At 45.2% G+C, this 25,644-nt stretch overlaps 1 protein-coding gene across 3 annotated transcripts in view; it reads right to left on the reverse strand.

Moving 5' to 3' along the window:
* Window positions 1-1,252: 1,252 nt before the first annotated feature.
* Window positions 1,253-25,644, reverse strand: part of TET1 (tet methylcytosine dioxygenase 1) — a 61,904-nt gene continuing 37,512 nt past the window's right edge. For all 3 annotated transcript variants that reach the window (XM_058028768.1, XM_058028770.1, XM_058028769.1), the window contains exons 6-11: window positions 24,210-24,418; window positions 22,596-22,746; window positions 18,431-18,520; window positions 17,880-18,017; window positions 9,368-9,707; window positions 1,253-5,609 (exon numbers count right to left, since the gene is read on the reverse strand). In XM_058028768.1, coding sequence (XP_057884751.1) covers window positions 4,468-5,609; window positions 9,368-9,707; window positions 17,880-18,017; window positions 18,431-18,520; window positions 22,596-22,746; window positions 24,210-24,418 — 2,070 coding nt within the window. In that variant the 3' untranslated portion in view covers window positions 1,253-4,467. The remainder of the gene's footprint in view (window positions 5,610-9,367; window positions 9,708-17,879; window positions 18,018-18,430; window positions 18,521-22,595; window positions 22,747-24,209; window positions 24,419-25,644) is intronic.

Raw genomic sequence — 25,644 nt, forward strand, 5'->3', positions numbered from 1 at the left:
CCAATACCCACCATGAAACACCTCACTGGCCAGAGCAGTGCTGTGACACTGACATTGCAGGGCAGTGCCATACAAAGACATTCCCTCCACACCTCCCCCTGTAAGTCACATCAACACCTGCTAAAGCAGGAATTCCCAAAAGTGATGCACTGCTCCTCATCCCTAACTGCTACTGAGAGCAGCTCATCCCAGCTGACAGCTGGCAGACCCTTCACACAGGAGATCAAACCCAATTCCATGGAGCACACATCACACACACCCTAAGCTGAATTTCAGTGACCACAATCAGCCAGAAGGAGTTGGTCCCACACTGCCTGAATGTGACTGGTGTTAACACACACCAAGCATGCAAGTGGCCATGCAATTGAGTTTTCTCTATCTGAGAGCACAGCCATCTCCTTCTGATAGCCTAGAAATGACAGGATTTCTATGGAAAAGGAACAACCAAATGTATAAATGGATCACAAAGCTGGTGACTGCTTGATAAATGGAGCTAATTTCAACATTAGAGAAGCTACATGGGAAGTGAAAGAGCAAGAGTGACCTCTGAGTTGGCACAAATGTTGCTCCACTGTTGCCCACATCCATCCAATTGAAAACCTCATGGATGAGCCCTTTGCAGTCAGCAGGGCTGCAGCACTGTGAACAGGACCCAGATTTAATCCACCATATTCAGATAATACTGCAATGAAATTACAAAGGTCTTTAAAAAACCCATACAGTTGTATGGTAGAATCTTGAGTACTAGACAAGTTGTCATTTAGCCATGCTTAACACAAAATGTTGCTCCAGATTAACTGCAGTTATTTCTGTTCCACATCTAGAGGAGCACTGTCATAGGTAACACAAGGACTTTCACCAGCAGTTAGGATTCTTAGAAAGTCCTTAAAAAATCTGAATACAACTGTTACAGGTTGGAAGCTGCAAGTATTTGTAAGTAGTTAAAAAGCTCCTTGGATCTTGTGACTAAAGTATGTATAGAAATATTCCTATTTCCCCAATACACCAGCATGTGAGCAATCAGTAAATTCACTGTTTAACTGGACACAAGTGCAGGGAGTCCCTCAGGGAGCCAAACAAGCCCTGCTCCTCCCTCCCAGTGCAGGTGGGGCTGTGGGACTGGCCCCAGGGGACAGAGGGATGAGACACAATTCTGGCAAGGCAGAGGTGCCCTGTGCTGGATCGTGACAGTTTTTCCTGGCACACTGTAAGAACTGATCCAGAGACAAGCACACCCCACTGCCAGCCCACGCTGAACCCATGGGCAGGTTTTCCACCCAGAACATTGTGCCAGCTGATGGAAACCAAACAGAACATGCAGGCCTGACCAAGCCAGCTACCTTCATTTCTGATCCAGCTCCTGGTCTGGCTATCCAAGAAGGACTTGGGTTAAAACCCAAGAGCAAATTACAAGTGGTTGTGTGGGCTGCAAAGGAAAGAACAGACCCACAGAGTTGAAGATTTCAAGAGATAAACACTGTTATAAAATGATAACCTTACTGAAAACAATGCAATTTGTGTACAAGACTGATAAATATCCTGAAGTGTTACAAGAAATAGCACAGAGTTGTAGAAGCAGTAAACATTTGCATTTCCTATACTGCAGTACAGAACAGAAAGGATCAGCTTCTCAAAGCACAGCAGGAAGTGGAAGTGCCCAACCTGCCTGGCAGGAGATGCTGAAAAAGCAATTTAGGTGAAAGCCAAGGAAAGAGCACCGTGGGTGATCTGCTATTGTGTGGGTGATACATTTCTGTCATGTAAGTAACATTAATGAAGTAGTAACTGTGACTTTAGCACCTATCAGTTAATAGTATTAATTACGTTAAGATACACATTTCTTTGTTAGAATTGCCATTTCAAAAAAAGGTAGAGCTGGGCTACCTGTTTGAAGGGATCCTTTTAGATCCACCTTTCAGTGCCTCACTTCTTAGAGGGAAGCTGCTGGTTTTTCAATGGAACATTTTAATCTGAAGTTTCCAGTAAGTTAAATGTGGGCATTTGCAGGAGAAGATTCAAGTAAAAATGATCCACTTTAATGGTATGAACATTTTAAAAGGTAGAGATGGCTCTGTAGCTTACCAACTTTGTGTAGGAAATCTGTCACACCAGAGTGCTGAATCACAGCATTGCAGAAACTGAAGCTGTCAGGCCTATCAGTGAAACCAAGAAATGAATCTCTGCATGGTGGGACAAGAACATGGCTGAGCAGCTGTGGAATGTACAGCACCACTGACTGCATGGGCAGCTGCAATTCCTGCTCATCTTCGGCTCACCAAAAATATACAAGTTTGGAAATGGAAATCTAAGGCACACAAAATACCATAATGATTTGATGAATACTGTATATTACATAGTCAATAAGCATAAAACTGCTGGTACAAAACAATGCCATAATATTGGTTCTTTTTCATCATTATTTACAATCCCTTCATATCCTCTATCTGAACTAATATTAAGCTTTGAACTAAGATTTGCAGCATAGCCGGTTTTTACAGGTTTTACTTCAAACAGGTAAGATCCAAAGAACTGGTTCAATTCCTCCACCCTCTGCCATGAACAGCTTTGTCAGCCTGGCCAGGAATGTGCAGAACTGGAGCCAGGATCATGCCACAGGGATTGCTGCTGCAGCCCTGGCTCCAGAGGAGTCTCCTGGATCTGCCCTGCACCAAAGGATTTGTAGCACCAAGGTCCTGACTGGCTCTGCGTGTCAAACACCGACGCACCTCGTACCAAACTGCAACGGAGCTGCTGCACTTCAGCTCCTCTGGGGAAAAGCACCTTGTCTTGAAATGAAGCAGATCCAGACAGCTGATACTCCTCTGGACAGCACCACTGCAGTATAACTGTGTCAAGTATGTGATTAGCCCTGTGCCTGCAGGCCGAGGGGACAGCTGTGGCTGTGGCCGTGGCTGAGCAGCACCAGGGACCCTGGGCCAGGGCTCCTCCTGCCCCCAGCCAGCGCACGTGGAAGAAGCTGCAGGATGAGGTCAGTCCTTAGCTATGTTGGCATTTGGTAATTTGATTCAATAAATAAGTTTAAACAAGAAATACATAGGAGAGGAGAATCAGAAAGAAGAGTGGGATGCTACAGTATTTAAAAGCAATGGAGTGTCTGTTTTTCCTCTGGTTTAGCAAATACTCCTTTTGTGATATGTCACTTTCTCAACAGAAATGAAGAGCATAAATTTCAAGGAAGGATGCAACCTTTTCCATGTCAAATGTATAAATTGCTTCAAAAATTTACAAAACATTTTTGTAAAAAAACTGAACTCAGAAAGTTGGTGAATATAACAGATAGGTAATTTTTAGCAAAAACTTTGCTGCTAAATATTAGAAATTTTATTGTTTTCCAACACTTCCTTTGTATTTTTCCCAAATTAATTTTTTTTTCTATCAGAATAGATAAGGCAACTCTAGGGGGTAGCTTTTTATCCCAAAACAATCCTACCCCTGAGGCATTAGGAACATTTGGTTGCCATGTTAACTTAGAAGGCTGGAAACAAATGAGACTGATGCACTTATTGCTCATAGAAACCATAACAAATGCTGCCTTAAAAAACCAGGTAATATTCATAACTCCCAATAGCAACACACAGATTGACCAGACATCTCCTCTTCCACGTTTGTACACTCTCTTGGAAAAGAATAAAAAGGTTCTATAATTCATAACTGCTTGTTTATATGCAACATAAAATCTTCAGTGAAAAAGGGCAAGTTGAAAACAACCACATATGCTGTCAGCATACATCCTGCACCTGTAACACCATGGAACTCTGCACAGCAAGAACAAAATCATTCCTTCTGTAGAGTATGCACAAACCTTAGACAATATGATCCTTATACTATACTATTTCAAGTTAATTTTAAAAATAGAAAGTGCTTTTAAAATATATATTTACAGCTTAGAAACAACTTCCAGCCATCATTACCAATAACTTCATTCTACTGACGAATCTAAAGAACAAAATTAGTTGGTTTTCTAAAAGATTGGTCTGTAATTTGGACTATACAGCAATGGTTGGAAGTTGTTAAAGCAATGGCACCATGAAGTAATAATTCAGCTTATTTATTTTTAACTGTTTGATGTGGTTAAGCACCAAGAGCTGTGTAGAGCTATAACTGTATAACTTGATTTAACACCATAAAATGTGAACCTGTTAAAATAGCTATAAATGATTTTTGTAGTAAACACACGATTTAAAGCACCAAAATATAAATTCCTAAAGGTAATAAACTGAATGATTCAATCAAGGTTAATAACCTAACCAAAATCTTTCTTTAGAATGTATTAAAACTATACAACTTTTTTTTTTTTTTTTGCTTAAAATGTGCTTGAGCACCACCAAATGTTAAAGTCACAGTTTAAGAAGAAATCCCCCCCTTTTTTTGTTTTTACCTCAGCCTTAGAATGGTTGAGATGAGCGAAGAGCGAAGGACACGAGGCCTGTTCTGTGTGAGCCCACGCTACGCCCAGTGGTTGTAGGGCCCCGCCACTCGTGTCAGGGCGTACGAGGACACTGTGATCACGTTGTCCTTGGTCACTGTCAGTGCTCTGCGGGATGGAATTTGGTTGAACTCGTTGTTTTCATAAAAGATATCTCTGTTTTCACCTGGCTGCTTTGCTTTCCTGCTGCTGGAGCCCAGCTCGGCGTTCTCCGTTCCCACTCGTTCCGCCTCCTTTTCTTTCTCTCGCGCCCTCTCGGCCATCTTTGCTTCCCACATGGCTAAACCATGTTTTGGCTCATTTAAATTTTTGTGTTGGTAGAAAACCAAAGAAATTCTGGTGGGATGATTGCGGTTGGGTTTTTTGATCGGTGTGGTGGCGTGGAGCTCACGTCTCGCACATTCAATTAAGATAGAACCGTGAGAAGGGGCCACAGCAACCCCACCAATGTCATCATCCAAAAAATTGTGCTCGCTGTCTGACCATAACTCCTCAGCCTTTTCTTCAGAATCAGCTGCCTGTCCCAGTGCACTGCTTTGCTTTACATCAGCACAGTCCAAGTCACAGCTCTGTCCCCCATGGGAGCTGCCCCTTTCCACGGGGCACCCATGGGAGCAGCCGGCCGCAGGTCCGAGGGCATCCTGTGCCAAGGAGCTGGGTGGGAGCGCTGGGTCACAGGAGCTGACCTGCTCTGGGGGGGCACAGGTGTCCAGCTGAAGCTGGCAGCTCTGTCTGTCTGGCTGCTGTTCAAGTACTGTGGGCAGGGGCTCTGTGTGGGCCGGGGCGCCTGGAGCAGTGACCTCGGGCAGAACGGGCGGCACGCCGTTCACCTCCTCGTCCAGCACAATTCCAGTATAATCCTTCACTGACACATCAAAGCTCTTGCAGCTAACATAAGGTGGCACGTGAGGTTGCTTGGTACTGCATTCAAAATACCCGTAGGGAACTGAGAAATCCTGCTGAATGTTAGTCACTGCAGTTAGGCCAGACTTGTGTGTGAGAGATGGGTAAGGATGTAAACCATCCACCTTAAAGGGGGAGGAGGCCGTGTACTGCTTCAGTAAAGAGCAATTTTTAGTAGTGTTTGAAGTATGTTTCATGGCATAAAGGTGGTTGGAAGGCTCCATTTTTATTCCAGGTTTTAAAGCATCTGGTTTGTTCCCTAGAAGAAAGAAATGCACACCAAAGTTGTAAGTACTTCTCAATCAATAAAATACCTCTCTTATATTTGCATACTTGCTTTCTAACATGAAAAATGCACACTGATACAGATTTTTCAGAATTATTATTTTTAGCTTTCTAGGAGTATCTCTATGACTGTACACATCTCTCTTTATATAAATATATCGCATACATACACACACATATATTTATCATATATATATATGTATACACACACACACACACACATATATATATAATAATCTTGCTCAATTAATGCCTTAACCTTTTCCAGTCAGGCTGCTGGTATATAAAATAAAAAGGTATTTCACTGAGGGATGAAGAAACTAAACAGAAAAAATTAAATAATCAATTCACACAGCCCAGGCTTACAGAAATGCTTCCCAGCAGCTGACTGCTGGCCTTCAGTTTTTACATAATTGATGAAATTCAGTCTGAAATTCAGCCTGTGAATCAGTTAAAATTCTGGCCTGCCTTAACCCCACATTATGATCAAAGGAAAAAGCCTGTTTATGGATCTTGTCCATCACAGCAGAAACAGTTACTGCATTACAATGACTCATGCATTCCAATACTGACTCAGAAATTGCCTTAAAAAAAAAAGGTTTCTGCCAACATGCTCCAGGTAAACCCATCCTTAGAAAATGGATTTTGAGTCACTGCAAGGCAGTGATTTGGCTGCCTTGCACCTTCCCATCTAACTGCCTCACTAATTCAGGTCTCTGTGCAGGCATCCTAGTGCAGTTTGTGCCAGCCCTGAACCAGTCTGCAGCCACGGCTGGGCTGGGCTGGGACCAGGCTCCTCTCAAGGCTGCTCTCACCATGGGCAGGTTCACAGCCCATGGAATGAAGAATTCCACTGACTCTGCTGGCTCTGCACCCTGCCCTGCCACGGCTGTACGTGTGTTCTGATGGCAGCTGGCACCCACACAGCTCTTGCTTCCTCTCACAGAGGACTGTCAGTGTTTCTTTATTCCCTAAATACACAGAATTGTTAATTGTTTTACACAGTGTAGAAGCATAATTCGTTCTTCTACTCTGTCTCCTAGTAATTTATAAATCAGTGATGAATTAAAAACATTCCTCCCATAGGAATGCAGAAAAGTCAAAGTGGGATAATGACAGGCACAACAGTTAGTATGCAGAAACTGAAAGCTCTATGGGGACATGAGGAGGCCACACCAACTCTATAAAAACCTTTCTGTGAAATAAACCACAAAGTGTTTAATGACTTTAACAGCCCTCACCCCAGGACCTCTGCCCTAAAGACTTTAAACACAGCATTTGAGCATTGCATTCTCCATCACATCAGGAGAGAGACAGTTCTGTGAAAATAAGTTTTAACAACCCTCAGCACTCAGTTATGGAAGTGTAACAAATGCATTTTATTTGTTTTTTAAACGTTATTCCCCCAAAACAAAGATACTCTTTGAAACATTTACCTGTTACTCCTCCCCTTAAAAATGCTACATAGGTCTGTGTTCCAGCTTGCAAGGCAAGATGTATTTATTACCACCTGTGTGGCAGTTCTCTTTTGCAAAGTGGGCAGTTTGCCTTATCTCCCTCTGAGTGACCACAATCACTCATCTATCAGGAGGGGACACCTGCTGATAACAGCTATTGAATGTCACTGCATGGCTGATAAGAACTATAACATCCCATTGGGAGATGTGAGCCCAGGGGGAGGAGCCAAGCATGGCTACCCAGATATAATCCAGGGGGAGGAGCCAAGCATTGCTACCCAGATATAATCCAGGGGGAGGAGCCAAGCATTGCTACCCAGATATAATCCAGAGGGAGGAGCCAAGCATTGCTACCCAGATACAATCCAGGGGGAGGAGCCACGCATTACTACCCAGATATAATCCAGAGGGAGGAGCCAAGCATTGCTACCCAGATATAATCCAGGGGGAGGAGCCAAGCATTGCTGCCCAGATATAATCCAGAGGGAGGAGCCAAGCATTGCTACCCAGATATAATCCAGGGGGAGGAGCCAAGCATTGCTCCCCAGATATAATCCAGGGGGAGGAGCCAAGCATTGCTACCCAGATATAATTCAGGGGGAGAAGCCAAGCATTGCTACCCAGATATAATCCAGAGGGAGGAGCCAAGCATTGCTACCCAGATATAATCCAGAGGGAGGAGCCAAGCATTGCTACCCAGATACAATCCAGGGGGAGGAGCCACGCATTACTACCCAGATATAATCCAGAGGGAGGAGCCAAGCATTGCTACCCAGATATAATCCAGGGGGAGGAGCCAAGCATTGCTGCCCAGATATAATCCAGAGGGAGGAGCCAAGCATTGCTACCCAGATATAATCCAGGGGGAGGAGCCAAGCATTGCTACCCAGATATAATCCAGGGGGAGGAGCCAAGCATTGCTACCCAGATATAACCCAGGGGGAGGAGCCAAGCATTGCTACCCAGATATAATCCAGGGGGAGGAGCCAAGCATTGCTACCCAGATACAATCCAGAGGTTTTGAGACACCGGCACGGCTTTCTCCATGGGATTCCCCAGAGGAACAACAGCTGCCTCTCCTTCCACTGGATCTTCAGAGGAAGAATACATCCTTCTCTACAGATCCCCCTGCTCCAACAGAACCACCCCTGACACTGCAGGAGGGCTGAGCCACATTTTCAATGGGACTGCCACCAACACCCTGACCCACAGGGTGTCAGGTTGGGTTCTGACTCTGGCAGTGTTGGTTTAGTTTACTGCATTGTTTATTCTATCTTTTTATTCTCTTCCCTATTAAAGAACTGTTATTTCCTGCTCCCATATTTTTGTTGCCTGAGAGCCCCTTAGTTCAAAATTTATAGCAATTGGGGGGGGGTTGTTCATTTTCTCCATTTCAGGGGAGGCTCCTGCCTTCCTTAGCAGGCACCTGTTTTTCCAAACCAAGACAGTCTGGATGTCTCTTATGAAATGAAATTCAAAATTACAGCAGATGGGCTCGTTTCCCTCTCTTCCTCCTAACAGGCTGTGCTTTAATTGTATTTATTTTTCATCAGCTAATCAGAGTTTAAGTCCATGGCTTCTTCCATCTCTTCCTTCTTTTCTGCCTCTCAGGACTGGCCAGTCCCATGCAGCAGCCCTTCCCAGGAGGCCTGACCCAGGATGTGACACCAGGCACAGCCTGGCACAGCCCAGCCCTGGCACAGCCCTGCACTGCCCATAGGCACAGGGGGAGCCACCAGGGCCTCCTGGCACCTCCCTGGCTGCTGGCAGCCTGCCCTGCCCTGCTCCTGCCACAGCCCTGCAAGGGACAGGCTGCAGTGCCACTTGATAAAACCTGGGGTTTTTACACAGCTCTTGCTGGGCAGCAGTGTCCATGCCATTGCCAGGACAGGGGCGCAGCTCAGTTCTGAGAGAGCCATTGTCTGCCACAGGAATGGGGAACTCTTGTACTTCAAAGTGACAAAATTCAAGTGCTTATTTAGGTCAACATTCCAACAATGTTCTTTCAAGATGGTCAAACTGTCATTATTTATTAGAATAAGGGAACTTGGAAATACTTCACAGGTGTTCACAGACCACCAACAAACTATTTTTGGGTGATCACCTGAGGTTTATTCTGCCCCATGAGACAACACTGGCTGCAGTGACTTTTTCATTACCCCTAAAATGCAGAATATACAAGTGGTTTATTTTAAAGGGGCTTTTCCCTCCCATCAGATGTGTAACAGAACACAGAATCAGAACAGACTGGTAGAATTTCCCAAGTATCACTCACCTAAACAATGCAAAGCGTTGCCAAGATTTTCTGGGGCTTCAGTTTTCAGTTTTACTGGTGTTGAATACTTTTTATCTATTAATGGCTGCTTTTCACTCGGGGTCCTCCTTGTGTCTGGTTTCTTTTTCTTGGTAGCTCTGAGAGGCTCAGCCAACATCCTCACTTCCCTGGGGAACGCTGTGAGCACCTGGATGGCTCCGGCTTTGATCTTGGCCTCCAGGCCCTCCTCGGTGCCGAACTCGTCGGTCTGGGAGATCTTGTACAGCGGCAGCACGTGCAGCTGCTCATCGCTCGGGATCACCCCCACTCTCCTGTTGTCTTCCTTGGTCAGGGTGCACACCTGCCAGGGGCACAAGGGCCACAAATCATCCACAGCACAAAGCAGCAGCTAATAAAGGCTCAGGCACTCATCCTGGCCTCCACTGCTGACTCCTGCTCTGAGGCATCAACACCAGCGGGCTTTAAATGCAAACAGCTGACAAATAATTGGACAAATTATTTGTCAGACAAATAGCATCATCTGTGATGACACAGAAAAACTGTTATACTTTAAGATCAAGGCACATGTCTTGGACAAGAAAGTGAAATTTTGTCTCAGCTTACAGTATGCCAACCTTGGTAAATATAAACTCAGCTGTAAATATACTGTAAAGTTCCTAAGCATTCTGATTTTTTTAAAATATGTAAATACATCACTGATGTTCAGATTAATTCTAAAGGATTATAAAATATGAAAAATTATTTTTGCATTAAACAAAAAGTGTCTATGATCTGGAATTTATTCCATTATTTGGAATTGGTTTTGGTTTTGGTTGGTAAAAGAAAAACCCCAAACCAGCACAAACGGTCACTCATACTGCTCTATAGATTTTGCAAATCTCAGCTCTAACTCTCTCCCTCTCTCAACATTTCCTTAAATCAACACTCCACTGTAATTAACTCACAGGGCCCAGGAAATGTTCTCTTAGGCCACTGCCCTACTTCCTGTTATTCTGAGCTGTGAGATGCTGGAGCCCAGAGCAGACTGCTGATTATATCCAGTTTGATGAGCTCACATCAGAAATGTAATAAATATTCCAATTTACTGCAATAGTTTTCTTGTTGTCATTATAAATGCTGAACATTTCCAGCACTACTTGAGTTCCAGCTGTTACCAACACCAACCCATCCCCTAGAGAGCAGCACTGATACTGGCACTGCAATCCCTGGGGTCATTCCCAAGGGATGGCAACAGCTCTGTGTGCCTGAGCACTGGCACAAACATTCACCCCTGAGCACTGTCACAAACATTCAGCCCTGAGCACTGGCACAAACATTCACCCCTGAGCACTGTCACAAACATTCATCTTCTGCAGCTTTGGCACCTCCATTCCCAAGGCTGGAAAGCCATACATGGATACCATGGCTCAGGGAAGCTGCTGCCCCACAGGAGTCACTAACTACACACAGAAAGGAACAGGAGCAGCATCCAAGGATGAGATTCTATTCCCTAAATGGAAGCTTAGCATTCCATCATTCTGCAGGCTCAATTTGACACCTATCATAAACAGTCAATCCAATTTCCCAATCTTCTCACCATTCCTAACATTCCAGGGGAGAAGAATGTTATTATTTAGGGGATGAAAAAACTCAAACATTTTTTATTTCATAGCACAGCTTTTGCATAAAGGCATCACACAATTATTTATAGAAAAATAAAAGTACAGAAACACAAACTAAAAAATCCTGAACCAAAAACGTGGTGGCTTGGGCTTTATCAAAGCTCTATGCAAAGCTTGGCAGTTGCAGAGCAGCAAAAGGAGGAAATCTGGGGGGCAGAGAGGAGGAAGAGCTTTTCAGGAGGCAGTGGGAAGGATGCAGAGGGGCTCCAGGGCAGTTAGCAGCTGCTTTGTAGCACTCACTGAGGTACTCACCTCCTCTGGGCAGCCTCTGCACTAGGAGGCGGATTTAGAGAAAACAGAAGTTGTTCAGTGAGCAGGACTGGAACCTTGCTGCCTGTGGGCTCTGCCAGCCACGTTCCCACAGCCCAGGCCCAGCAGGGCTCCTGCTCCCCCCCTGCCTGGGCACCTCCTCCCTGCATGCAGCCCCCAGCTCAGCCCCAGGGACACGGCACAGCCCATAGCAACAGCCTCCAAATCCCAAAGACGATTCTGCTCCTGCCAAGCTCAGTGACACCAGCCTGAAACTGGCCAGCAGATGCCACTGTGTTCAGGGAGGGTGAGAGGGCTGCACACACAGAGAGCAGGATTATATAGGAGTGGTGTTTTTACAGAGCCCAGTGCACTGGCCGTGTGGGCACCCAGGACATCCCTCTGGCTGTCCAGGACAGCCCAGACCCTGCCAGGGGGCTCACAGACCCTGGCACAGAGCCCAGAATGCCCCTGTGGGTTTGATTGTGACCCATGGAGCAAGTTACCAACCTGAGATGGAGATCAGCAAGCCACAACAGCTTAGGTAGAATAATAATGAAGTTATCATGGGGTGGAAAAATAGATTTTAGGGGTTTTTGGTATGGGGATTCAGGGGGGCAAGATGGAGGGAACTGGGCATGTCCAGCCTTTCTGCTGCTTCTTCTTGGCCTCCATCTTCTGCTGTGATGTTGGCACTTTGGGATTGGTTTAGAGTAGAAGCTCACTGTCTAACATAGGTGATAGGTATTGGAAAGTGATTGTAAATATTGTACATGTAGTTTTTAGTATAAAGACATAACACCACCCCAGGGCAGGCAGAGTGCCTGGAACTGTCCTGCTGGATGGACCTCAGCAGGGCACGAGAAAATCTTTTATAGATAAGGAACAATAAACAACCTCGAGACCAAGAAATGAAGAGCCCTGACTCCTTCTTCAAGTGCCAGGCTGGAAAAAGAGACTTTTAACCTTCTCGGGGTCGCAGTGACCCAGAAAGACCCCAAGGTTTCCCCTTCTAAATGATAAACAAAAGCAGTAATAAAGTCAGCAAGGAGGGGCCTGGCTCCCTCTTGTTTTCACCAGAAAATGGGCAGTGGTCTCACAGAATACCATGTCCAGCCCAGGCACTAGTCTGAAAGAAGTCTCGAAGATTCAATCCACAATCTTTTTTATTTTGAATATTGAGACCCTCATCCAATTCACAATTACAAATTTCCAGGCATAGCCAACACCCTGTGGAACAAGAAAGATGAAGAACTGTTCTGAGGAACTGAACAAGATGAGAGCTGTACTGTATTGACACAACTGTGGTGCGAGTACTGTCAACTCCAGCACACCCTGGATATTAAATACTGACTTCAAATACATATTAGGAAATTAATGTATAACCAAAATGGTATCCAGATCTGAAGACTAGTACATCTACAGCCTAAATACCATAACACCAATTTTAATATATATATATACTTTCACAGTTAATGCCCCTTTAATATATTTTAACATAAAAGTGAGGGTGTTAGGGCAAACAGATAACTGAAAATAATGATATGAGAAAACCAGTCATAAATTCAGGTAGTACAGATTAGCTAAAAACTTACAGCTAAAGGGGGTAAATCATCAAATGAGAAACTTCTGCTTAAAAACTACTCCAATATTCAAATCTGCGCAAAATATTCCATTAAGAACTTAGGAGCCATTGCTGAGAAGTGAAAAGCAGAATTTTCCATTGGTGCTGACACTGCTGCAAACTGACCAGAATGAAACACAACCATGAGAAAGCCATCAAGTCTGCTAAAGGCCATTTACAGCATATCCTGAAGCTGCATATCCTGCTACTCTGCTTTTTCCAGAACAGGCAGCTAAACCATCCAGGATGCTCAAAGGCCAAAGAAGTGTTGGCCAAAAGGTTTGTTTAGCTTTCCAATGTGCTTGGTGATCAAACTCATCACCTATTCTGGGTTTAGTGATGTCATGGTAAAAGTTGCATGTTTATGAAACTTGATTATGAAACTATTCCCTTCATTTAAACTTCAAATGCACCAGGAACTCAGTGCAATCCCCTGCAGACATCCATGTGTAGCCACACAGCTCCCAGTGTGTTATTCTGGCTCTCTTTGATGTGCCTGTGTCCTCCTGAACCCCACATGTAGCAATGATGCAGCTTTTGCACTGTGTTGTAATAACAGATGGTTCCCATTCAGGTTTCAGCAGCCAAACAGCCTTTCCAAACCTGGGAGATGCAATCAGGCTCCTGCAGCCCTCCCTGAGCAGCTGGAGACACAGTGGGTGCCCCTGGGGGCTCAGGGGCTGCTGCAGCCCTGCCCACCATCATGGATAAAACATCTTTGCTTTTCCTTTGCAGCCAGGACAAACCACGTTGTTCTCTTGGCCTGCTCTACCCTGAACAAGAATATGCAGGTCAAAACTAGAGCAGGGAACCCCAAACATCTCTTCCTTTTGCCCACTTGATGGCCCCAGGCTGTGCCATCAGACACAGGTACAGCCCAAAATGCTCCCTGGGAGCTCAAGGTCAGCAGAGTGACCCTCTCACATTTCTCCATTTGCACAATAGAAAAATCAAACAGAAATTCCTCTTTACAGGCCCAGGGATTCATCCTCCTCCTGTCTGTGATAAACTGAAGCACCAACTGAAGCACCTGGAGCTGCTGCAGCCCCCAAAGTGAGCAGGGGGTGCAGACACTGGTGTGACCATGCACAGCCACCCTGTCAGCCACTGCAAAGGCCTGGAGCCCCCTGCCAGTGCTGTCATGTGCCAAAATACACCCAGGCATGGCAAAAGCAGAGGGTTTGGGGGTTTCCTGAACCCCAAAGAGTTTGTGGACAGACTGGTGATTATCAGTACTTAGCTCTACTGCCAGTAATGAATGACATATTGTGGGTGCCCTCAAAGCACAGATTTATCTTCCTCCCCTTGCTCCCAAAGTCTGCTGCAGAACTGCAGCTGGTCTGTCCTTCCTCAGCCCAGCACCAAGGGCCCCTGCCCCAAGGATGAGCAACACCCACACAAACTGCAGAACCAGCAGCAGCCTTTGTGCCCCAGTCACTTCTAAACCCCAGAAAGAACACTGCCAGTGCCTTAAATGGATCCCCACAGCTATGAAGAGCATGGCCCTTCACAGCTAACCTGATAAAGGAACAGAAGTCCTCACATTTCACAGGCTCCATCAATAACTACAAAGCTTTTATCTGTGTTGCCCATTTAGCTTCACATCCACAAGGAGCAAGCACCCTACACTGCAGCTGTAACACACATCAGTGGCCCTCAGGAGAACTTAAGAGATGGCAAAAGAGTCTAAGTAAAAATGAATGGTACATTTATTGCCTTAAAGGTTCTTTAAAAACTCACTTTGTAGGCAGAAATTATTTCTGCTTCTTTCAGACAAACACATTAGTTTACATCTCTGTAGAATTGTCATTGTACTCCAGAGCAAGCAGGGAGTGTTTGTTTTTAGCTTTCTACCAGAAGCAGGGTCAATTCAGAGCTTGACTCTGCTAGCCAGACACAATGTTTAGCAGCTCAAATCTTCAGTGCTAATTACCATGTAACAGCAATCCCCAATTTGTGTAGGTTAAGGTCTGCTATTCTCTCCTGGATCTCCAGAGGGCATTTCCAAGACACTTCCACTGCTAACACAAACTTTACAGGATGATTAATTTTCAGAGTCACATACAAATAGTGCAGCTGATCTAACACACAAACTGAGAAAAATGCAAGAATGTTTTAAAATATATTCTTTTAAGTGTACAGGAAACTTAATCCTTATTATTAACCTCATTTAAGTCCTTTGTTGAACTTATGACTCTGCCTGGTTTAAACAATTTGAACAGACTCTGGCTTTCTTTTTCTTTGGGTGGCCCATGCAGAATTCCTGTGGTACTTGCAGTAAAGGTGATTTACCAATGATGAAGGGAGAAAATGAAAAGGTGTCACAATAACAGAGCCGGCAGCATTTGCAATTATCAACTCACAAGGCATTTACTTCAACCTTTTTAGCCTAGAAGAACTTTAAATTTTATAAATAAAGATTTTGTGTTCCTGTAAGGGGAAAGGGAAGAAATCTTAACAACACTAACAAGATGACAAGTACACCCTGTAGGGACCTTAAAATGTAAGCTGTGACAAGCAGTTAAAAAAAAAAGTGAAACATAGTAAAGTGATGGATGCTGGAGGTTTCCAGTGCAGTGCAAATTGTTCTCATTCTGTTCATGACCACATGATGAGAAAGCAATCTCTGGGAGAACTGTCACCCCAGAATTGTACCTGCACTCAGTACATTTTACAGACAAAATGTAAATGTCCCCTCCATCATGATCAGGGATTTATAAGAAATCATCATGGATTTTAAGCCTTGTAGGCAGTCCCACAGCACCTTCTGGAACCAGACAGGAATGCAGGAGGTGCTGGTATCACATGCACCAATTTCTTTTTGTGTCCTAACCACCACATTTCCTATGGTATTACCAGACTTGGTTACAAGCCACAACTAACAACCCTAATTTTGATTGTCATGAAAATCTGGACTGAAGCAAGCCCAGCCTGTCCTGCCACCCTGCTTACAAAAACCAACGTTTTCTGCTTTAGGCATCCAATTCAAGTGAGTGTAACTGTGCACAGACAGGAACAGCAGACACAGCCCCAGCCCTCACTGGGGAGGCTGCACAGACCATGAGGAACCTCCCAACCCCAACTCACCCTCATAATGGCCCAATTCAAGCTGGTAAACTCGAGTGTTGAGACTTACAGCTGGTTTCTATTTACAAACAGCCCCTTGCTGCAAGGATACTAAAATAAAGAGAAATCCTATCTAAATAAAGAGAACACAGGTGTGCAGTATTAATTTGTGAGTGAGCTACCCATGAAAACCATACTGCAAGGCAGAGTATTCAGCAGTTATAATCAGTTGGTCATGTTCTGCAAAACTGAAAACATTTGGTAGAACTGGGTGGAAAGTGATAGTGATGAGCACACAATGACCCCACACAAGTTGTTCCATGTTTCTGAGATGTGGAACCACTTGCAAACACACCACACACAATCCACGAAGCATCAACACCAGCAAGGACCATGTGAAGCTGAAATGGCAGCAGGTGCTTACAGATAAATGCAGTTGTAGAACTATTCCCCAATAATTCCACAAAAAAGGTTTAATTGTCCCTCCAGCTGCTTCTGGCCATAACTTATGACTTTTTTGGGATCCTTTATGGTAAAATGAGTAGCAGACTCAGCTGCCATTTTGTCTCTAATTCAGGACGTAATGGAGCACTCAGAACATCTGAACTAAACTTCATCAAAAAGCATATAATATAGTTTGTCTGACAAGGAGGTCTCATTTTCAAGTTTAGAATCTTTAAGGGCATCAAATTCCTATGCTTCAGAAGCAATTTTGCAATGCATACTGCCAGCACTAAGCAAAAATAACAGTCAATTGATGACTGCATTCCTGGGATTCCCAGAGCTGCTTCCATACTTTAAAGGAATGGACCTTTGCTCCCCTTACAAACACAAATTAACATTAAAACAACTCTACCAGTCATTTCATTGCTGTCACATAGAAATGGTCAGTGTTAACTATAGATGTAAATGCAACACTTTATTGAATCACAGCAACACAGTAATTCAGTTTGCATTTCCAAAAACAAACAAACAAAAAAAATCTAGAGTAAGCAGAGATTTCAGATAATTTTTTTGCAGATATCCATCCTTTGATAGATAGGGAAGTTACTGTTGTTACCTGCACTGCTGTACAAGAAGTCATCCTCACTATTCAGAGCACTGGGATGCTCCAACTGCTCAAAGAACATGCCAGTTGTATCTTTTCTGCTTTGACCTTGTCCTTCTTCAACACTACGGTGTTAATTTCTCAAAGATCACTTAATTGAGTAATTCCCAACCAATTTTCTCACTGGCAATCCATCAAGGCATATAATACAACCACACCAATCTGTGGGTTTTCCTTTCATACTGAGATTTAAAGACTGTAATGGTCACCTGGCTCCACTCCAATTGATACTGTCTGCTTCCTGACCTGTATCTACACTAACATGGAGCCTGGTAGGTGCCAGTGCAAGAAAGAGTGAATTTGGTGAGCCTGGGGGAGGTAAGTTACTAATCAATCAGTTTGCTTTAGCTCTCCCTCTACAGAGGTCTGTACAGCTCCTTGGTTAATCATTTCCCTTTAGCATCAGCCCTTTCCCAGGAAAAACTGACCTGCCCTCTGGCCAGGCCTCTCCAGAGGACCAGCAGTCTTCAGAGAATGAAGGTATTTTGTAGGAGGGATCACTCCCATTCCCTTTCTGACCTTTTATGCAATAAAATGAACTCATGCCCTCTGTAGACAGTAACAAATGAGTCTTTAGAGAATGAAGGTATTTTGTAGGAGGGATCACTCCCATCCCCATTTTGATCTGTTATGCAATAAAATGAACTCACGTCCTCCGTAGACAGTAACAAATATATACAAACAAGATGAGCATCGATAATGGCAACAACCTGCAGTTAATTGTGAAACCCCTGCAATGAAGTGAGCCCCCAGCAGCAGCAGCAGCACTGGGTGAGAGCACAGTGAGGAGGGCAGGGTACGTACCACGGTGCTGCCGTTGTGCATGTTGTGCGTGTCCTTGTGGGCGTGGGCACAGAAGTCGATGCAGGCGGTGACACCCGAGAAGGGCCGGCCGTCCTTGCAGCCTAGCCGGCAGTCGGGGCCCATGTGCTCGTTTTCCACCTGCAGGGAGAGAGAGCAAACTGCAGACACTGAGAGTGCTGTGCAACCCCACCAGGCACCCACAGCCCTGGGACACCATCAGGGCAGCCAGGCAGACTCAGGGGTTTATGTTTTCCTATGAAACATGCAACATCTGTGGCTGGATGCCAACAAGATAATCAGGTCAGCCACAATCAAATGTCTTGGACAGAAAAACATTTTATTTACAGCATGATCTCTCAGCATTTCTCACAGATAAAAATATGGTGCTTACTTAAGCACCATGAGTAGCCTAAGCAGCTCAAGTAAAGAGGGGCAGTGTGTGGAAACCTGCCAAATGCACCAGGATTCCAAATGCAAAGCCACCAGGAACACCCTCTGGGGCTGCTCCTCGGATTGAAACTGTTCATCAGAGCTGGATCTCACACACCCACCTGGTTCTGGAAAGCTTCTGGAGCAAGCTTCTTATAAACCGGAGCCACATCAGTAGCCAACGTTTGCAAATTGTTTTCAAGAAGTTCCTCCTGCAGGGAAAGGCAACATTTGGTGCTGCAGCTTGCTTTGAAAGAATCTCAGCCAGTTTAGACATGCCCAACAGGTCAGCTTCTAGCCCATATTTTATTAAACTGACTTTGTTCTGCTGCCCTTTGTCACCAACCATAAATGCCTGCTTTTGCATGACTAACCCATCAAAGCTGTTAAACAGAAATCAGCCAAATAACAATAGAGAATACCTGCTAGGTCAGAGCAACCCAGCACTCAGGAACTGATTTCTGCATCACTTTCCATATGCAGCCAAGGAGTGAGGTGTGTTGCACACAAAACCACAGAAGTAACATCCAAGGAGAAAAATCACACCCCAAGCTGAGTGGGGATGGAAGCCCAGGCCTTCTGTTGGCGTTTTGCTTATGGGGCCTTAGTCTGTGCTGACACCATGTGAGAAACTGCTAACAGCATTTATCTTCAGCTCTTAGGTCTTCTCTCAGGCACTTTTCTCATTTTCTGATAACTGTTTTGTTCTTTGGAGGGGCAAAAATCAGGACTTAATGGAAATAACTACTAGATTCAGAAATAACATTCCCTTTATATGGCTAATCCATATAAACACAGAATTAGCTAGGTGGGCTTCTACAGCAGTGTCATATTTAAGCTCTTATTTGTAGAAACAATCCCTAAATTCTTATCCTAAGTTTTTGCTTTTCCAGGAAAATCACCAACCAACTGGGAAAGCAGAGGGCAGTGACAGACTCCCTAATTTCTTTTCCTCCCAGGACCAAGCTTTGAGAGAACTGCAGCTTCAGTTTCCCACAGTGCATAGTGGCAAAATGAAGCAAGCTGTTATTTTTTATTTAAAAAAACCCACTTATCAGCACACACTGTAAACACCAACATAAACACCAGCAGACTTAGCTTTTTTCAATGGGATGTTACATTACAAGATGATGCTGTATTTTTAACTTGTACTAAAGCCAGTTTTATCAGCTGTAAATGGCTACCACAAGGTTTTCTGAACCACATTGAAGCTAATGTGGTTAGTTAATGTGGTTAATTATCCATCCTACCAGGAGGATATCCACCCTAAGAACCATTCTTTCCTCAATATATTACACCCTTAACCTCCTCTCATTCAGCATCAGAAACCTACAGAGAAAATGCATGCACAGAATGCTCCATGCACAGCATTAGACAGGGGATAACCTAAACACACAGGCAATGGCAAAGGACAGAGAAGGAACAGGACCCCTAAAATGCAAGGATGCCCAAAAAATACATTTTCCTATTAAGTGGAAGTTTATAAAACAAATTCCCTCTTGTGACAAGCAGGGCTGGGTTTGGCTGCAGAGCCTCAAGAAGGAGCTCAGTGAGGAGGGCTGAGGGGCAGAGTGCTGTGCTGAGGCAGAAGCCCCCCTCAGCCCTAGTGAGGTTTGTGAGTACCCCAATGAGGTTTGTGAGCACCCTAGTGAGGTTTGTGAGCACCCCAATGAGGTTTGTGAGCACCCCAATGAGGTTTGTGAGCACCCTAGTGAGGTTTGTGAGTACCCAATGAGGTTTGTGAGCACCCCAGTGAGGTTTGTGAGCACCCCAGTGAGGTTTGTGAGCACCCCAATGAGGTTTGTGAGTACCCCAATGAGGTTTGTGAGCACCCTAGTGAGGTTTGTGAGTACCCAATGAGGTTTGTGAGTACCCCAATGAGGTTTGTGAACACCCTAGTGAGGTTTGTGAGCACCCTAGTGAGGTTTGTGAGTACCCTATTGAGGTTTGTGAGCACCCTAGTGAGGTTTGTGAGCACCCTAGTGAGGTTTGTGAGTACCCTAGTGAGGTTTGTGAGCACACTAGTGAGGTTTGTGAGTACCCTAGTGAGGTTTGTGAGCACCCCAATGAGGTTTGTGAGCACCCCAGTGAGGTTTGTGAGTACCCTAGTGAGGTTTGTGAGCACCCTAGTGAGGTTTGTGAGCACCCCAGTGAGGTTTGTGAGTACCCTAGTGAGGTTTGTGAGCACCCTAGTGAGGTTTGTGAGTACCCTAGTGAGGTTTATGAGTACCCTAGTGAGGTTTGTGAGTACCCCAATGAGGTTTGTGAGCACCCCAATGAGGTTTGTGAGCACCCCAGTGAGGTTTGTGAGTACCCTAGTGAGGTTTGTGAGCACCCTAGTGAGGTTTGTGAGTACCCTAGTGAGGTTTATGAGTACCCTAGTGAGGTTTGTGAGTACCCCAATGAGGTTTGTGAGCACCCTAGTGAGGTTTGTGAGTACCCTAGTGAGGTTTGTGAGCAACCTAGTGAGGTTTATGAGTACCCTAGTGAGGTTTGTGAGCACCCCAATGAGGTTTGTGAGCACCCTAGTGAGGTTTGTGAGTACCCTAGTGAGGTTTGTGAGTACCCTAGTGAGGTTTGTGATACCCCAATGAGGTTTGTGAGCACCCCAATGAGGTTTGTGAGCACCCTAGTGAGGTTTGTGAGCACCCTAGTGAGGTTTGTTTGTGAGCACCCCAATGAGGTTTGTGAGTACCCCAATGAGGTTTGTGAGCACCCTAGTGAGGTTTGTGAGTACCCCAATGAGGTTTGTGAGTACCCCAATGAGGTTTGTGAGTACCCTAGTGAGGTTTGTGAGTACCTCAGTGAGGTTTGTGAGTACCCCAATGAGGTTTGTGAGTACCCTAGTGAGGTCTGTGAGCACCCTAGTGAGGTTTGTGAGCACCCCATTGAGGTTTGTGAGCACCCCAGTGAGGTTTGTGAGTACCCTAGTGAGGTTTGTGAGCACCCCATTGAGGTTTGTGAGCACCCCAGTGAGGTTTGTGAGTACCCCAATGAGGTTTGTGAGTACCCCAATGAGGTTTGTGAGTACCCTAGTGAGGTTTGTGAGTACCCTAGTGAGGTTTGTGAGTACCCCAATGAGGTTTGTGAGTACCCTAGTGAGGTTTGTGAGCACCCTAGTGAGGTTTGTGAGTACCCTAGTGAGGTTTGTGAGTACCCCAATGAGGTTTGTGAGTACCCCAATGAGGTTTGTGAGCACCCTAGTGAGGTTTGTGACCACCCTAAATGAGGTTTGTGAGTACCTCAGTGAGGTTTGTGAGCACCCCAGTGAGGTTTGTGAGTACCCAATGAGGTTTGTGAGCACCCACACAGCCCAGGGGAGACTGAGGGCTTGCACTCAGGTGCATGAGAAACACCTCAGAAACCCTTTTAGGACAAGTCAGGAGCTGGGAGCAGTATTTACTGCAGTGAATCAAGTGACATCTCTCAAGAAGGGATGTCTCACACTGTGTGTACACAGAAAGATTTCTGCAGTGTAACCCCAGGAGTGCCCAAAACATGCCAGCTGTGCCAGCAAAGATGTGGCACTTTTACCTAGGAGATCCATAGGGAATGGGGTTGCACACACCTACAGTCACAACAAAAGGAACTGTGGAGTCACCCTGAGAGTCTCTGTTCACCAGGCAGTAGTTACCAGCCCACAACACCTTTATTCCTTCTTCAGAAAAATATTTCAATGTAAAGTAACTAATGTGGTTGGATTTTTTTAGAGGTTTGTTACTTCACATAAACCATCACTGCTTTCTGTGCTGCCTCACCTTTATGGCATCACTAACACTCATAAGCAGCAATTTTGGTATCATTTCACTGCACTTCATTTTAGTGTATTAATTCCTTCAAAACTATTTAAATAAAATATGCTGTCCACAAAAAAAAACAGTTTATTCTTGGTGACAGAGGGGAGCCCAGGCTGTCAGCTGGTCCTACAACAGGAAAGCAGTGCAACCCCAAGGTACAACATTTTCTGTTCCAAGGCAGAAGGCCTGAAACCCTGAGCTGCAGGCTTGGCCCTTAGAAAAGGCTGTTACTTACAAAGAATTAAAATTTCACACAGAGTTACACAGTGAGCTAAACAGGCATGCACAAAAGCATTCAGAATCATTTTATGGTATATAAATACATAGTAATCATTCCACTGAATGAAATCTCAGTGTCATTTATTCTAAATACTACAGTCACAAAAACTTTGTTGGTCAGTTACACATACATGTGGGAGAGAGAAGGGGTGGGGAATGTCTAATTCTGAAAATCATCAGAAAAGGCATTTTGAGAAAAAACATATCTTACTTGTTTAGGGTCATCAGTGAGAAGCCTAAATTTCCTGGGGTTTTTGCTCCTGGCAAACTTACAGCCATTGAAATACATACTCCATGAACAGCCAAATGAGAATGATGCTCCACAAGTTTCTGGGTCAAGTCCTTGACATGCACAAGAACGACTAGAAAAGGAAATAAAGACATAGCAGGTCAGCTGGCAACACAGCTCTTGGGTCTGGGTTTTTTTTAGGTCAGTGCTATTTTGCTATTTCTTTCATAACACAGAGCATAACAAAGGAATTTGTGAAATTCATGACTTGACCAGGTATTTTCCATTAAGAAAATACTCCTGTGTAGAGGGCTGACTTTTCTCCATGAAGACAGTCTCAACTTCCCCAACAGCCAAATTTGGGACAGAAATATAAACAGTTACAGCTATATAAATACAGCCATGCATTCATTTTGACTTATCCAGTTGGATAACATCTTCAACCAAGAAAATAGCCCTGCTACTTAACATTACCCTAAATCCAATAGTTCTTGTTTTATGTGCAGCAAAATAATTAACTCCAAATTGATTTGACTTTCTGAGTAGACCCTTTAAGAGCACAACCATTAGATTCAGGTTCCCTACAGCCCTCAGTCTGTTAAACGTGGGCTACACAGCAATCAGCACACAGGCAGCACTGCAGCTGCAGATATTCTCTAATCAATTTAAATTCCTCTCAGAGGCACAGAGGATGATCCTAATTTTGAGTGTTCAACCTCATATCTACTTTACCAAGTCCCCTTTCCTGGCAGCTCTGTTAGCACTGCTGTGAGCACAGGGCACACTGGTGCTGTTTGGGCAGAGCCAGGAGCAGCTCATGGCCACTGAGAGCCGTGGGCATGGCACACACAGCTGCCATGAGAGCCCTGGGCATGGCACACACAGCTGCCATGAGAGCTTTGGGCATGGCACACACAGCTCCTGCTGAGAGCCCTGGGCATGGCACACACAGCTGTCATGAGAGCTTTGGGCATGGCACACACAGCTGCCATGAGAGCCCTGGGCATGGCACACACAGCTGCCATGAGAGCTTTGGGCATCGCACACACTGAGAGCCTTGGGCATGGCACACAACTCCTGCTGAGAGCCTTTTCTCCAGGAAAGGCCAGCAGTGAGGTGTGATCCCACAGTGACAGCACTGCTCTGGCACTGTGGGTGTGCCAGCTGAGCTCCCAGCACTGCTCTGGCACTGTGGGTGTCCCAGCTGAGCTCTCAGCAGTGCTCTGGCACTGTGGGTGTCCCAGCTGAGCTCCCAGCACTGCTCTGGCACTGTGGGTGTCCCGGGTGAGCTCCCAGCAGTGCTCTGGCACTGTGGGTGTCCCGGGTGAGCTCCCAGCACTGCTCTGGCACTGTGGGTGTCCCGGGTGAGCTCCCAGCAGTGCTCTGGCACTGTGGGTGTCCCGGGTGAGCTCCCAGCACTGCTCTGGCACTGTGGGTGTCCCGGGTGAGCTCCCAGCAGCGCTCTGGCACCGCGGGTGTCCCGGGTGAGCCCCCAGCAGTGCTCTGGCACTGTGGGTGTCCCGGGTGAGCTCCCAGCACTGCTCTGGCACCGCGGGTGTCCCGGGTGAGCCCCTGTCCCTGAGGAGCAGCACTCACTCTTCGTTGAGGGCGCAGCGGCGGCTGGTGGGACAGCCGTACTTGCGCAGGCTCTGCCTCAGCTCCTCGTACAGCGTGTCTGCCAGCAGGTGTGGGATGCCCTCCCAGGCCAGGATCAGGATCACGATCACGGCCGTCTGGCAGTGGTGCCCCGCGCGCTGACGCACCAGGCACAGCAGCTTCTCCTCGTCGCTGCTCCTCCGGATCACCTGCAACAATGGCTGGGTTACTGTGAGCACGGGCATCACTGCAGGGGCTGCTCTCCTCTGGGACAAGGCACGCCTGCAAAAGCAAGGAGAAAAAGAAAGAGAGAGAGAGAAAGAGAGAGAGAGAAAGAGAGAGAGAAAGAGAGAGAGAGAAAGAGAGAGAGAGAAAGAGAGAAAGAGAGAGAGAAAGAGAGACAGAAAGAGAGAGAGAGAAAGAGAGAGAGAAAGAGAGAAAGAGAGAGAGAAAGAGAGAAAGAGAGAGAGAGAAAGAGACAAAGAGAGAGAGAAAGAGAGAAAGAGAGAGAGAGAAAGAGAGAGAGAAAGAGAGAGAAAGAGAGAGAGAGAGAAAGAGAGAGAGAAAAAGAGAGAAAGAGAGAGAAAGAGAGAGAGAGAGAAAGAGAGAGAGAAAAAGAGAGAAAGAGAGAAAGAGAGAGAAAGAGAGAGAGAAAGAGAGAGAAAGAGAAAGAGAGAAAGAGAGAGAGAGAAAGAGAGAGAAAGAGAGAAAGAGAGAGAAAGAGAGAGAAAAAAAGAAAAAGAAAAAAAAAACGAAAAAAGATAAAAAGAAAAAAGAAAAAAAAAAGAAAAAAGAAAAAAGGAAAAAAGGAATGCTGCCCAGAGAGTGTCCATTGCTAGCAGGACTGGGACAGCATCACACACTCATTTCTGGTGTAGTTTCTGGTGTAGAACATGATTTTGTGCTTTTTTTATTCCCTGCAGTAGAAATAGCAGTACATTTTACAGGAGGAGTAATAATTTAGGTGTTGTACACAAACAGTAAAGAAGATGCATTACAAGGAAAATAACCTCTAGAAGGACAACAGATCACCTGAGAACCCAACATTACCTTAAAAATGTGACAGAAAACAGTACCAAACATTCCAGAAGGCTCATACCTATGTGAAACCACACTCCCAAAGCACACACAGGCATGTGCTAGGGCAGCTACCACTGTTACAGATATCTAAGATGGTTCCCACCTTGCAGAGAAAAATTAGAAAAAAAAAATTATGGAACAGACTGTGCTCTTAGTGAGGGAAGGAATGTGACTTTTCAGAACATATCCCCAGACTACCTATATTAAAGTTCTTAGAGTGCTGAAGCTACCTGTATGATACACAGAACAACCTTATTCCTCACACACACACTAACCAGCATGGAACAGTACAGTACACCACTGAATAAAAATGGGAAAAATTATAGTCCTACCTCCACATATGTTTTTGCCACCA

Source organism: Melospiza georgiana, chromosome 8, assembly GCF_028018845.1.
Source record: "Melospiza georgiana isolate bMelGeo1 chromosome 8, bMelGeo1.pri, whole genome shotgun sequence".
Classification (NCBI taxonomy): domain Eukaryota; kingdom Metazoa; phylum Chordata; class Aves; order Passeriformes; family Passerellidae; genus Melospiza; species Melospiza georgiana.